The 14,109-nt window shown below is 38.6% G+C and overlaps 2 protein-coding genes across 2 annotated transcripts in view; both read left to right on the forward strand.

Moving 5' to 3' along the window:
- Positions 1–912, forward strand: part of LOC149110943 (uncharacterized) — a 1,680-nt gene extending 768 nt beyond the window's left edge. The window contains exon 2 of the mRNA XM_089292868.1: positions 1–912. This exon is cut by the window's left edge and continues 492 nt beyond it. Coding sequence (XP_089148994.1) covers positions 1–521 — 521 coding nt within the window. The 3' untranslated portion in view covers positions 522–912.
- LOC149110941 (uncharacterized) overlaps positions 1–13,352 on the forward strand; it is a 20,371-nt gene extending 7,019 nt beyond the window's left edge. The window contains exon 3 of the transcript XR_016208179.1: positions 13,211–13,352. The gene's annotated coding sequence lies outside the window, so the exon portion shown is untranslated. The remainder of the gene's footprint in view (positions 1–13,210) is intronic.
- Positions 13,353–14,109: the final 757 nt, after the last annotated feature.

A 14,109-nucleotide genomic window follows, 5' to 3' on the forward strand; every position in this document is an offset into this window, starting at 1 on the left:
ACATTTTTGAGAATGTACGAGTAAAGAAAGATGCCCTTACTAAGCAACTATACATAAATACTGCCAAAAGTGGCACTGCCATTAAGCAAACAGAGCCACATACTGATATTTTAGCTTTAGCACCGAGATTAACTGATGATTCTATCACTGCAACTGTGGAAGGATCTGTAGCAGGTGTAATTTCAACGTCCACATACGTGGCCTGTATAAAATGCAATAAGAAGATCGAACATGATGACAACTCAGACATTATTACTTGTAGTAATTGTAATATGCAACAGATGAAAGACTTTTGTCCCAGTCAGTATTATGCTCAAGTATTTTTCCTAACCACACCAAAGAAGGAAAAGTTGTCTCTTACACTTTTTAACAAAGTCATCTCGCAATTGTTTAACACAGAGGGTCTGACTGATCCTTCTAAGCATGACTTCGTTAAACTGTTACTGGCCTTAAACAACATTGTAGTTACCTACAATAAGCGTACCAAAGCAGTAACCCAAATTGTCCGACCAAATATATAGTCAATTTCCATCTTGACAAGCTATAGTTGACCTATACATGATAAGGCCCTTTGTTCATTACATGTTGTGTTAGGCAGTGTCACTCATCCTTCTAAAGATCAACACCAAGCTGTTACTAGCCTTGAAAAAAACATTGTATTTACCTACAATAAGAAAGTAACTTAAACTGTCAGACCAAATATATAGTCCTGATTAGACGGTAAGGCCCGTTGTTCATTGCATATTGACCTATACAAAACAGTACAGTTCACCTATACAAAACAACACTGTTCATTACATGTTGCGTTGAAATAAACGAATATGTTCCTTTTTACTCTTACAAGCATTTATAGGTTCAAAGTACATGTAACCATGTTGTTTAAGAAATAAAATAAGTTATATTTTTGTTGCAGTTCCCATTGTCATATTGACATACAAACACGCTACTAACAGCAGCACTCACTTCTCATTGAGAACTCCTAGTTATATTTGATTTTTTTGAGGCTGATTTTCATTTGTTTGTTTTTCTTTCATAAGTATGGTGTTGAAGAAAGGCTTTCCAGCGGCAACAAGGTCATCTGTGAGAAAAGATCTTGGGCTGTTACTAAAAAAGGCCAGAGCAAATGGAGCAAAAAAGATAGAAAATAGACTCTTTAATTTACCTCATGAAAGTTTTAAATTGTTTTAAAATAAAAAGTTACTGTTTTGGAACTGTTTTGACTTCTGTATTTGTTGGGCATGGGACTTCTTCATTGAATAAGAAGCTTGGTAAAGTTCACGGCAATTACCTTGTGTTGAATTGAATTAATTTCTAATAGCTGACAGGAGCTGATGTGCTATAAGGGAACAGATAAAACCATCAGAATTATATGCTGGCTGGGAAAATGCGCAGAAAAATCCTGAAAACTGGAATATCCTAGAAAAAACTGGAAATGAATACATTATCTCTGCCTGCTTTCATTATAGGAATGCAAGAATTTTCTAGAAAAATCTAGAAAGCAGCATTTGTAATAACCTGGAAAAAGCTGGAAAAATCTTACTTGATCCCGAATTATGATTTCTGGAATAAAGCTGGCATTTCCACCCTAATTAGCATGTTTCATTAACTTCTAGCTTTTTCTAGAATTTTCCAGAAAAGAAAACTGATAAATTCTAGAATTTCTAGAGATTATTTCTGTAATATTCCTAGAAAAATTCTAGAAATTCCTAGAATATTCCAGATTTGTTTTGCAAGGGCACTGACAAAACTGAAAAAATCTTAGCGAAATGGCTAAAGGAGGCATGCCAGACAAGGTGGCTCAGTTTTGATGCATCTGTCACTGCAGCCTTGCAGAGCTATGAAGCTATCCTTTTGTCCTTGCAAGAGATAGATGATGCTACAGCCATTGGGTTTATAAGCAAACTCAAGACAGTAAAATTTCTTGGGGCCTTTTACATTCTTAATGCTGTCCTGCCCGTTCTTTCATGTCTGTCAAAACAGTTTCAAGCTGGTAATTTTCACTTTTTGATGATAAGACCAGCTGTAAATTGAGCCATCTCAGCCCTAACAGATTTGAAGACGACCAACCAACCTTTAGAAAAACTACAGGCAGACATCAACTCCTTCACAGAAATCTCAGATGACCTGAAGCTTGACAAAGATACTGGAAAGCTGGAAACCCTCCTGGCCACATATGTTGATGCCCTGTCAACCAACATAAAAGATCGCCTTGGAAGTTCTCCAAAGGTTATTAAAGCCTATGCCATCTTTGATCCCCTTCTGCTACCACCAAGTGATGATGACATCTTCAAGGAATATGGGGATGCTGAAGTGAAGATACTTTCCAATCATTTTTTGCCAAGTGATGAAGATAAGAAGACGAAGTTGCTTTGCCAGTGGTCTCAAGTCAAGTTTTTTCTCTCTGGAAGAAAATTGCAAATCCCAGCTGGAAGCCAGAGCAGCACTTTCTTCACGTCCTTCTTTCTTAAAAACAAAGGCATTTTCCACCCCTCTATCTTTGAGGAGCTATTGTTTGTGGCTGAAGTCGGGCTTTGCTTACCCTGCAGCAATGCCTGGCCAGAGAGAGGAGGTAGTGTCATAAACATTACCAAGACAAAGTTTTGCAATCATCTTAGTAATGGGATGTTGAATGTTCTCATGCAAGTCTCTATTAATGCTCCAGAAACTGACAGATGTGGTGATGTTGTCAAAGCTGCAGTAGATAACTGGCTTAAACAGAAGCCAAGGAAAAAGTTGAAAAGAGCAACTATATCTCAGCCCAAAATGAATTTCGAATCGTCCGAGCTCCAAGTGTCAGAGGCAGAAACTCTGAATGACCACGAAGAGTTAGGTGAAGGTGACAATGGAGAACATGATGAGGAAGGAGCTGAAGCTACCACTCAAGATGAAAGCCCCTAGGAGGAGAATGAAGCAGCTGCTACAGACGAAGCAGCAGCAGTTGCCACTGCAATTGGCCTTCCTGAGCCTGATAATGCTTATGACTCAGCATTTGACAGTGATTGTGGAAGTGAAAATGAGTTTTGAGACTACCTTTTGGAAGAAAATCATACTCCTTGTGGTGTTTTAATAAATACTTTCTAGGAACATTGAAATTGTTTGAAGTAATAGTATTACTTCATAAATAGTTATACTGATTGTGATTTTTTATTAGAAATGATATATTATTTGGTTGAAGAATATATTAATTATATGAGTAAAGTAATTGTTCTTATCTAATTTTTGTAACAGCAGGTCTGTATCCCTAAAAATGATTCCTGCTGATCTAATTTCAAAATCAATGACAGATTGTTTTGAAGTGGAAACAGAATGCTCAAGTATGGTGGTTACCTTCATAGGACATTGTAATCAAGTAATATGAAACAGGAACTTAAAAATCAACATTTGTAGAGGTTAAAGTCATACTATCCCAGAGAATAAAAATACAATGAAACTGATTAGTCATGGTACTTGTTTTACTTCTGGGAAGCAAGACTTTTACTTGTTAGAAAATGCTCTGAGGAGAGGCAATTTCAGTTAGCGTAAAAATTTCAAATCCATTTTGCTCCCGGGGCCTTCGCCCCCTGAGCCCCCAACAGGGGCGCTGCCCCTGTAGCCCGCTGGGTGCCTATGTGGCCCCCAGACCCCCCACACGCTGGGGGGCCTCCGGCCCCCAGTGCCGTCTACTCTCAACATTTCTCCTGCTACTTCAAATCATTTTGATAACCCTGGTTTTCTAAAAATGATCTCCAAGAAAGCAAAAAAATACACCACCTACATGTTCATGTTGAAAGGGTGATTAGGAGAGTTAGAGTTTCATTACTTTGATCAGGTAATCCCCCTCACTGTTGCAGGAAGCATAAATCAGATGTAGACTGTAGCTTGTTTTATAACCAACTTTCGGGGGCCCTTATTTCATGAACAGTAAACTGAAATGTTTTCACATGAAGTTAAATGTGGTTGTGCACTTCATAAACTTTGTAGTCTTTAAAATATATATATTAAGTTGATAAAAGTGAACTTTGTACATCAAGATGTTAAATGGTTTGTCCCTTATTAGTTATAGTACAGTTATTGTTCATCATTAATGTTCACTCTACAGAAGACAAATGAAAGTTGAAATAATACATGTTAAGCAAATAATCAGCATCAGTAAATTCTCTCACAAAGACACTCCTAGCAGCATTAAACAAAAACAATCCTCCCATGCACTACCTGTTAGTCCTACAACCCATGGCTTGATAATAATGAGCAATGGGTCTTTTTTAAGCTATGGGTACCACTTCTTTCGTTTACCTTTAAAAACTTAAGGCCTGACAAATAGTCAGACATGGAACATTTAATTTCCAGCAGACCTCATGAAGGATTTTCTGTAGCATCACAAACCCGTCTATCTGGGCTACAGCTTAGAAGTGGAAGGGAAGGATTTATCACAAAGCCCATTGGAAAAACATTTCTGCCAAACTGCTGGGAATATTGTCAAGCTGCTTCTTCCTTGTGCTCTATACCATACGTCATTGCTGCTGTTTGCACAAATTTGCTGTTCAGAAGCCTGGCTGAAAGCATTTTGTGATCCTTTCTTCTGAAGCAGACTTGCTTAAAGTTTGAGGCAATTTGACGATACTTCATTAAGTTGGTGTCAGTCCTTGACTTGTGGAAGAATTTGTATCCTCTTGTCAGTGTTGTCTTGATCGGAAGATGGTCTGACGCAAATTTTGCAATAAAAGCATTATTGAATTTTGGTATAGTATGAAGATTTTGTGCCAAAAAATCGGTAGAACTTTCACCTTGCTTATCAGCCATGATTCTTTACATTTTCCATGTGTGGCCTTGGTTTGGTGTCAAACGCTGTGATGTAAAAATCAAGATGGCAGGCTGTGATTAAGGCGAATTAGCTTACACCCTACCAAATGATATTAGGAGGAGTGCCCATGTCAATTTTTGACTGAAATCAAGATTTGGCCTACCTGTGCTACAATTTTCAACAGTTATTTTACCACTTTTTTAAAACAAACTTTGAATTTTTATCTTGATTTGAATCCCTTGTTAATGCATTTTGCTAATTTATTTAAGATTGCATTTAAAATAGCATTGACAAATCCACATCACAATACTAGTATCAATTCCTCCCTTGGCCAATAACACAGGCAAAAAAAATTTGAAGCAGAAAAGCTGAAAATTCGCTGCGTCTTTTAGTACATTAAATCTGATCATATCAGGAATGCTTATAGGTGCTGCTGAAATCCTCAAAATGCCCCTCACACTAAGATTTGCTCTCTGGGCAGTCACATTTACACAATGACGTGTGCTTCAACTTTTCTTTAGCATATTCAGCAGCACAAGCAGGACCCTTTGCATGTGCACTTGGTCAGCTCTCTACACAGTAGACATTTTGGGGATAGTAATCCAAACCGATTGCCACTGGTTGCTCCCTCATTTGACCTCTGATAGCTCTGTGGGAGAAGGAACTTCCACAATTGCCTGTTTAAATGATGTCCAAATCCCTGCCTGAGATGTGAAACACCTCTTAAGAGATAAGGAACCTTAACATAAACATAAATTTTAAACTACTACTCCCAACAATAAGAAATTACAAATTAACCCTTTCACTCCTGAACCGGCCAAAACCGGCCGGCTGGAAACACACTACTATTCCTGAACCGGCCAAAAAAAACGTCATTGTTTACGGCTTCTCTCCCCTCCCCTAATAAAGAATATATGCTCACCAAATATTTTTCTATTGTTATTGAGATATTGACCAATCATATTGCAGTTACTGCGCATAACAAAGGCCTCCCTAGGAAGAGATAGAGGGATGCAAATTTTGTCTTCCATGACGAACAAAGCGCGCAAACATGGCAACAGTGAAAAACAATTTCTGTTAAAGAAATGTGAGAACATTGTCGTTCATGTGCGAAAACCACATAGTTTATTATCAACTTGGAGTTGATAAAGCAAAGACACTTCCTCTGTGGAAGGAATTCGCTCTATCAACTCGAAATTGATAACAACCTAAGTGGGAAAATGGCGAGGCGAGTAGATCCTTTAGATGTTAGTTTCGATGAATACAGGGCAATTTTCGGAGATTCCGATGAAGAAGACACTGGAGATATTGATGGAGATAGTTCTGATATTGATTTCGAAGGCATCGATGAAGATGGCGAGGAAATTGATGAAGAAAATGGCGATGAAGAAGCCGCGGAGAGTGACGAAGAAGAAGAACAACAATGGACGGATGACCTCAGTAACATCGCTGTTGATGAATTTTCAGCACGATCAGGAATTGTTGTAGACGTTGGAGCCGACCCTAAAGCTGATGATTTTTTTACATTCATGTTTGGTGAGGATCTTTTCGACAAAATCGTGGAGGAGACAAACCGCTATGCTCACCAAATGTTAACCGACAACGAACGTCTTGGTCGATGGCGTGACGTAACCAAAGCCGAAGTGAAAGCTTACTTTGGAATGTGCGTTATCATGGGGATGAATATTCTTCCCAAAGTCGCTGATTACTGGGCAACGAGGGAATAAAGCGAGTCATGGAAAAGAACAGATTCAAAGAAATTAGCCAATTTTTGCATCTAAATGATACAAGTCGGGAACCCGCACGTGGAGAAGCAAATTTTGACAGGCTTTACAAATGCCGCCCTACTTTAACTGCCGTTTTGAGAAATGTTCAGCGCTGTTATTTGCCAACAAAAAACATTTCTGTCGACGAGGGAATGATAGCGTTTAAAGGAAGACTATCATTTCGCCAATATTTACCGGCTAAACTGACAAAATACGGAATAAAATGTGGATGGCGGCTGATTCCTCAAACGGTTACGTTGTAAATTTTTCTGTTTATTTAGGAAGCGAAGGAGATTCAAAGGGCGACACGGGCTGGGATATGATGTTGTAATGCATATGGTCCGTCCGTTTTTCAACAGAAACCATCACGTTTTTTCGATAATTTCTTTTCTAGCCCTGTTCTTTTAGATCATTTACTTGCTCAACAAACATACGCTTGTTCGACGGTAAGATGCACACGCAAAGAGCTGCCGCGATGTGCTAAGAATAGACTTCGGGAGCCAGGGCAAAGGATTACGCGGCAAAGAGGGAACCTTTTATTTGTAAAATGGCATGACAAGCGAGACGTGGCATTTTTGTCAACAAACGTTTCACCAGAAGAGCCTTCTCGGACCATGCAGCGCAAGAATGGAAGAAACATCAACATTCAAAAACCACGTGTCTCGGATGTCTACACAGCAAACATGGGTGGTGTAGATCGCGCTGATCAGTTTCGATCTTATTACACTGTTGGAAGACAGTCGCGAAAGTGGTACCGATACATCTTTTGGTTCCTCTTCAATGTTGCTGCTTGCAATGGATATGTTCTGGAATGCGAACACCGAAGAAGAAACCGTCAGCGAAAACGACCACAAGCCGCTTTTCGGTTGGAGTTAGGAAAGCGCTTGATAAACAACTACTCGTATAGAAAGCGACCAGCCAACCAAGTGCCTGTCCAAGAGCCAAGACAAGACCACCAATCGGTTCAAATGGAAGGCAGAAAGAAAGAATGTGTACAGTGCAAATCTCCTGGCCGAAAAACCCCGAAAGGCTATCCAGTGGAGACGAAAAATAAGTGCCAACAGTGTGGTGTTGCATTATGTAAAGTGCAGTGCTTCGTCGAGTATCACAGTGAAGATGCTTGAACATTGAAATTCATTTTATAATCTGCTATTTCTGATATATTGACTAAGCAAAACATTTAAAGATACAACAGGAACTGAATAGGCCATTTATTTTCTCTCCATTGTACACTTAGAAGTGATAAACTTGTCATTTGGCCTTTTGACCCAGGAGAAGCTTGGAACTCAGACCGCGGTAATGGCGGTAAATTCAAATTTTTTAATGAACATGAAGTTTCGAGCAACTGTACTTCAACAGCTTTTTTTGTGTGTATTTTCAGCTTTCCATAAAGAAGAACAATGTTTCCACAATAATTTCCACTATACAGTTCTGTCTATAAGGGCCCCAAATTCTACTGAGCATGCACGTTTTAGATTTTGATGAATATTTTGTGTGACAACTCTAATTAGCTCCAGGAATTACAGGCATTCAGGCCCATAAGGCCCCCAGGAGTGAAAGGGTTAAGAGGTGTTTGAAAAGACAGATCACTGACTGATCAAATATCCAATGGAAGTTCATTCCAAAATCTAGGCACCAGAACAGAATAACAAAGAAACCCTTGTACCTGTATGCCGTAGGGTTATAGTGTTGAACAAGGACAAGAGAGGATATCTTGCTTGTTTGTAATAACATAACAGTTCTTATAGATACATGGGGGCTACCTTATTTAGTATTTCAAAAGAAAAGTTGGATGGTGGAAAGTTCACTTTTTAATTATAATATTGTTTTTAATAGTCATTCATTATTTTTAAAAATTAAGAGTGGGGCCATGCTATTTAATTTAATTTATCCCATGGTGTCTTCATGGAAGCAATTGTCTCTATTGGTGTATATTTTAATGAACCTCAGCTTAATGTGACCTACAGCTGTATGTTGTCACCACACTGAGTTTGATATCAGAGATATTTTATGTTGGTTTATTTATGGTATAGTATAACATACAAAATTTTTCAGCTGAAAAGGATTTTGGGAATATCCCTCACATGTATTTCATAAAACACCTTACAGCAGTTGACTTGCTATTGGCAACTCCTAGTTCCACAGTGGTCTTGTAAGTTGCTGTACTGAAATTTAATGATGGCTTTTTCTTTCTATTGCAGCCATGACCTTTTCATAGAAAGCATTTTGTTTGCAGTACTAGACCTCAATTTTAACTTGTAACAGAGACTCTGAAGATTCCAGAAGCCAAATACAAAACAAAACAAAGTAGGGCAAAAGGTAAAACAGCTAGAAGGTGAAGTTAGTCAAAGGAGGAAAACCTACCCATATAAGGCACTGCTAGTAGTAAGAGAAGACGGAGAAGACATAGAAGACAACAAATGATCCTGAAACCATTGCTCACACAAAAAAAACAATCTTGTCAAACCACCCAAAGTGATTCGCAGACACCATCCAAATGAAGTAAGCCCCACATACAAAGCACTTAGTAAAGGCTAGGCTGTCTTGTTTCAGTACGTCTGTCTCCAAGTAAGTTAAATCATTAAAAACACACTCAGTAATTTTCCTAATATCACAGATGTGTGGTGATTGTGTATACCTTGAAATTATGTCAAGTTTTCATTTTTTGTAAAGTTAAGAAATTTTATGGGCCACGTTTACTACAGTATTTTTATTTGTTATATTTGTACTTATTGCCACGTCATGCAAATGACTGATTGCCTGAGTCCTTAGAGTATAACCTGTATTTTCATTTTGCATCCATGCAACTTAAGGTATAACTTGAGAATGTCTGCCATATTGGTGAATCCTACGCCAATACATTACCTTCTAAAATGCCAATGTGCCTCATTTGAGTTGTTGACATAAAGGAATCCACTTGTATCAAACTCCAGTAGCTGTAAGAACCAAGGCCTAGAAGATGAAGAACTGAGCATACAACAAGGATGGTAGATCTCATAAAGAAAATCTTGAATAATGCTAGAGATTGTCAACTACATTTTGTTTCCAGATCTGCAGCTCCTTGGTGAGATCAATTCAATATTGACTGCGTTCTTAATCTCAATTTAGGCCATGATAAATTGGCAGCACAACGAGAAGAGAATCAACCCTGAGAGGCCTGTTTAGCATGAGTTGAACATTTAAAACAAAGGCAAAACCAACAGGTGGACCTTCAAGAACAGTAACTGAAGCAAGTGCAAAAGAAATTAACTAAACCTAAACTCCCTCTTGCCGACATTTTGTCTGAGATTGAATACTAGAAACAGAGCATGCTCCAGAGGAGACCATAAACTTGAAACTGTTTGTAGAGTCAATCATGTTTCATCCATATTTGTTTAGTTACATTGAGTAATTTCCTCATGCAGCTGAGATTATTCAGAAGGAACAAATGCTGCTGGTATCACATGAATACCTGAGGTGTGAAGAAATTGCAGTCAATTTATATAAACTTTGGATACAGGACAAGGCTAAAACTTGCATAATAAAGAGGATTGACTGCCAATTTTGCATTATTAGATCAACGCATATTTCTCAATCTTTTTAAGCAATGCCATCATGCATCATCGCTTTATGCTGTTACCCTGTGTTAGTCACCTTGAGTTCAATGAAGTCCCTCCATATGCAGTTCAAAGTAAAATGACTTTTTCATATAAACCTGAACGTTTAAACTTGACAAAACTAAAGTGCAGATTTCTATCACTACCAAAGGTCGTTCAAAAGGTACATGAAGCGGCTGGAGGAAAGTCATTTAAAATTCATGGCAATGTCATGAATGTCCGTGGTGATGTTTTTAATACCTTGAATATTTTACCAAGATAATCAAATGAAATGGACACTATCAAAGTGCAACCTCAGAGGAGGTTAAAATACAAGAGCAAAGTCCTTGAGACCATCCATAAGACTATCCAAAGTGTTTAAAGCAGCGGTTGGTTGACTGAAAATGGTGCACTGTACCAGCAAGAAAGCATCAAACTTACCCCAAATCGGAAAGACTTGTTGGCATGATGTAAAGAAAATGACATCTGTGATGATAGTGCTTACAACAGTTCAAGCAGTCTTACAGAAGTGAATGCACCTGCCAACTCAATTAACTCACCAAGTGCCACTGTGCAATCACTGTCCAAAAAATAGTAGATTGGCTTCATTTCACTTTGAAAATGTTCTTATTTCCCTTAATTGTGAATATGTTTTGACAGACTCGATCAGTGTAGAAAGCAATGTTACATCACTATAGATTGTAAACTGATAGTGAGTGTTGCAAAAGTAATTACAATTTAGTATTTCATCAGAATGACTGTAATAGTGATGAAATTGTGTAGTGTCTGGGAAAAAGAACTGTCCCTTTTTTCTTAACAGATGGTCACTGAACACAGTTTCCCCTAATGAAACATGACCTCTCTGAATTCAGTCAAGTAAAAGCTAATGTAAATACCACCACTGTGGTGAAATTGTTCAGGTAAAAAATTCTTTAACCAAAAAATGTTCTTCTGGAAAGGTGTTCAAAAGCCGTCACGACAAAATGTAGACAGCCCAGACTGCAGGCTGCAGGGTGTGCAGAAGACTGAGTGTTTAACTGGTTTTTTTTTCTGCTGGAGGCAGCACTTTTCCCAGTCAGGCTAACTCAACCGTCATTAACTGCTGCTTCAAGTAGTGAACCCTTGCTGTCCGAGTGGCGTCGCAACCTCAGATAGTGTTGTTGTGTCCTCTGGACCTGTTACAACCTTATTGCCAGCAACTGAGGCGCTTGTGGCTTAACCGGCTGCGTCAAGTAACACTGCCTCCACAAGCTCATCGCCCCCATCGTTGGGCAATGTAGCATCTTCCTTCTGCAATTCTGGGACGGGGCTTCAGTCTGGACAGGTCACTAGTGCAACAAGTCATGGTAAGGCTGTTGTTTCTGCTTTGCCCTCATTTGTTTTGACTTTCATTGCACCTCAACTGGCACTTATATCGTCAATGGCTTGTTCTATGAGCAGCGTTCCCATTAGGGCATCACAAGTTAGCAATGCATTTTCTCTTACTAGTCAGAGTCTTTTGATGGAACAGTTGTTCATGGCAGGTCCAGGACTCTCACCTGTTCTACTCAAGCTGGTTTCTCAAATTGACATCAGGAAGTATGTGGACCTGTCAGACTTCTTAGCTGCCAATATGGTGTGTTTGGATCCAAAAAAAAAACTGCTCCTGGATGGCTGGCTTGTCCTCGCTACACTGCTGAAGAAACAGCATTGGACTTGACGAGTTGGACAGAGGCATTCACTGGTGCTAACCACCTATTTCCTGCAGCAGTGGAATGATCTCATGCTCTTTGAACTGCAGATTTTGCCCATCCATCGTCAATTTAATGGTTGGGTCTGGTTTGCATATGATCAAGCCTTTTGTGAACATGCTACAGCCACACAGCTGGCTGATTAGTCAGCCATGAACGTTAAGCTATTTTACTTCCACGCTGGACCTTCAGTTCGCAGTCCCAGAGCCCAAGATACAATCAACTCCTTGGAACCAAAAGGCTCATTGCCACCACTGATTCCATGCATTTCATGGAATAAGGGGCATTTACAACCCGTTTTGCATCCTGTTGCCATCACCATCATTGTAGCACATGCTCTGGAGCACACCCAGCATTATTCTAAGTTAGTATTTTATTCAATATACATAGTATATAGTATTCAATACACATGTATGTATGTGTATGTATGTGCACTGTCCAAGCCAAGTGTAAGTTCCAGAGCGATGAAACAGTGGCCACATTCTCCGACTGTAGGTCCACCATCCCACAACAAATCTTGCTGTCAATAATGTTCTACACTTAGTGAACACAGTATTCCATTAGCATGTTGACGTCTCTTGATTATTGCTGGCTATGACCATTTCGGTTTCATTGTGTTTGCATCATAACTTGAATAACTAGCTTTTTTTGGTGTTACCCACTGAGGTAGCCTTATCTATTGACTTATGTATTGAGTAGTTTTGTCTACCAATTATCTTTGCTTGTGCATGACCTGCTTATGCAGGACTACTTAAGCAGTACCTGCCTACACAGTTTGCTTGTTGAATCGATCCTTTATTGATTTCTTCATTAATATATGTATATTGTATTAATTTATGCAGAAGGTAACTGATTTATACAGATGGGTACAGATTGCAACTGATTTACGCAGATTGTATTAGTTTATTTATTTATTTATACTTTTTTGTGGCCATGTCATTGGGTCTCTGCCATTATTAAACATACTTTTTACTTATCCAGAACGTTTATGTCCAGACCTGTTATTACTGTGGAGGATTGCTACAACTGCACTGTTTTGCTAAATACAGAGTGAAAGCTCAAGAACAGAATTGTGTCTTTGGAGCACAAAGTAAAGTTGAAAGGTGCCAAATCGACAATCAGACCACTGCATAAAAGATGAATACAGTGCTTGTTATTTTGTGGTGTATCAGTTGATGCACTTAAGTAACGAAATGTGTGGTAAAATTCTTCCTACTCCCTTTTTTAAAACAAACTCTAGTCGTATTATTAGGAGCTGACTCTAGTTTCAAACACTTTCCCTTTTATTCAGTGCCAGTTGATATGCCCAGTCTTTCTTTTTAATTTAGGTTTTTAGTTTTTGTTTGTTTCTCTCTCTAGGAAATGAACAAGAATCCCCTCAAGTTGACACAGATAGAGAAAAGACTGTAGGGGCAAAGGACAGTAGTGATGGTGCAGAAGGTTACTCAGGTGAAGAAGCAGATAAGGATGGCTGTCTTTGAAACTGAGACAGAAATAGAAACAGTAACAGATGAAGATGGTAGGGAAATTTAATTGGTAATATTTTTTAATATAATAAATATAAGTACAGTATTATTTTTAAATATAGATAATAATAATAATAATAATAACAACAACAACAACAACAACAAATAGTTTTAAGATGACATGGTATTATACTAGAAAGGGACAGTCCAGATATATAATGAAGTAAGTATTTTTGGTTCAGTACAACACTTGCGGTTTGGCTATAAGAGCGGTGGTCAGAGGAAAACAGTACTATTATTGGTATGTTTAGATTTTCTATTATTATTATTATTATTATTATTATTATTATTATTATTATTATTGTCAGTCAAGAAAACCAACATCAGAGCCAAAGCATATTATTGTCTTCTTCACTGAATTGCTTCTTTCATTCAATTTTTGCCGCATCTGCAAGGCAGATAATCCTGCTGTAGAGTCAAGTGAAAATGGGACACAGGCCATTGTTAGAACATGCTGCAACAATCCGAAATGCAATAAAAAGGACACCTGGTACAGCCAGCCCCAGATACCAGGTATGAAAATACCAGCAGGCAACTTTCTCCTGTCAATCTCTATTCTCCTTGCTAAAGGTTCCTTGCTGAAGGTTCAGCAACCAAGGTTTTCAAGATGTTTTCACACACGGGCAGGGACTGTGCAGGGGGGAGGGGCAATGAGGGCATTTTGCTCCCCCTCCCACCCCCACACATTTTTTCACAGTAAAAAATAAATAAGTAGAGCAAAACACAAGATAA

This window comes from Orbicella faveolata, unplaced genomic scaffold, assembly GCF_042242905.1.
Source record: "Orbicella faveolata isolate gen_17 unplaced genomic scaffold, um_ofav_v1 contig_24, whole genome shotgun sequence".
NCBI lineage: Eukaryota > Metazoa > Cnidaria > Anthozoa > Scleractinia > Merulinidae > Orbicella > Orbicella faveolata.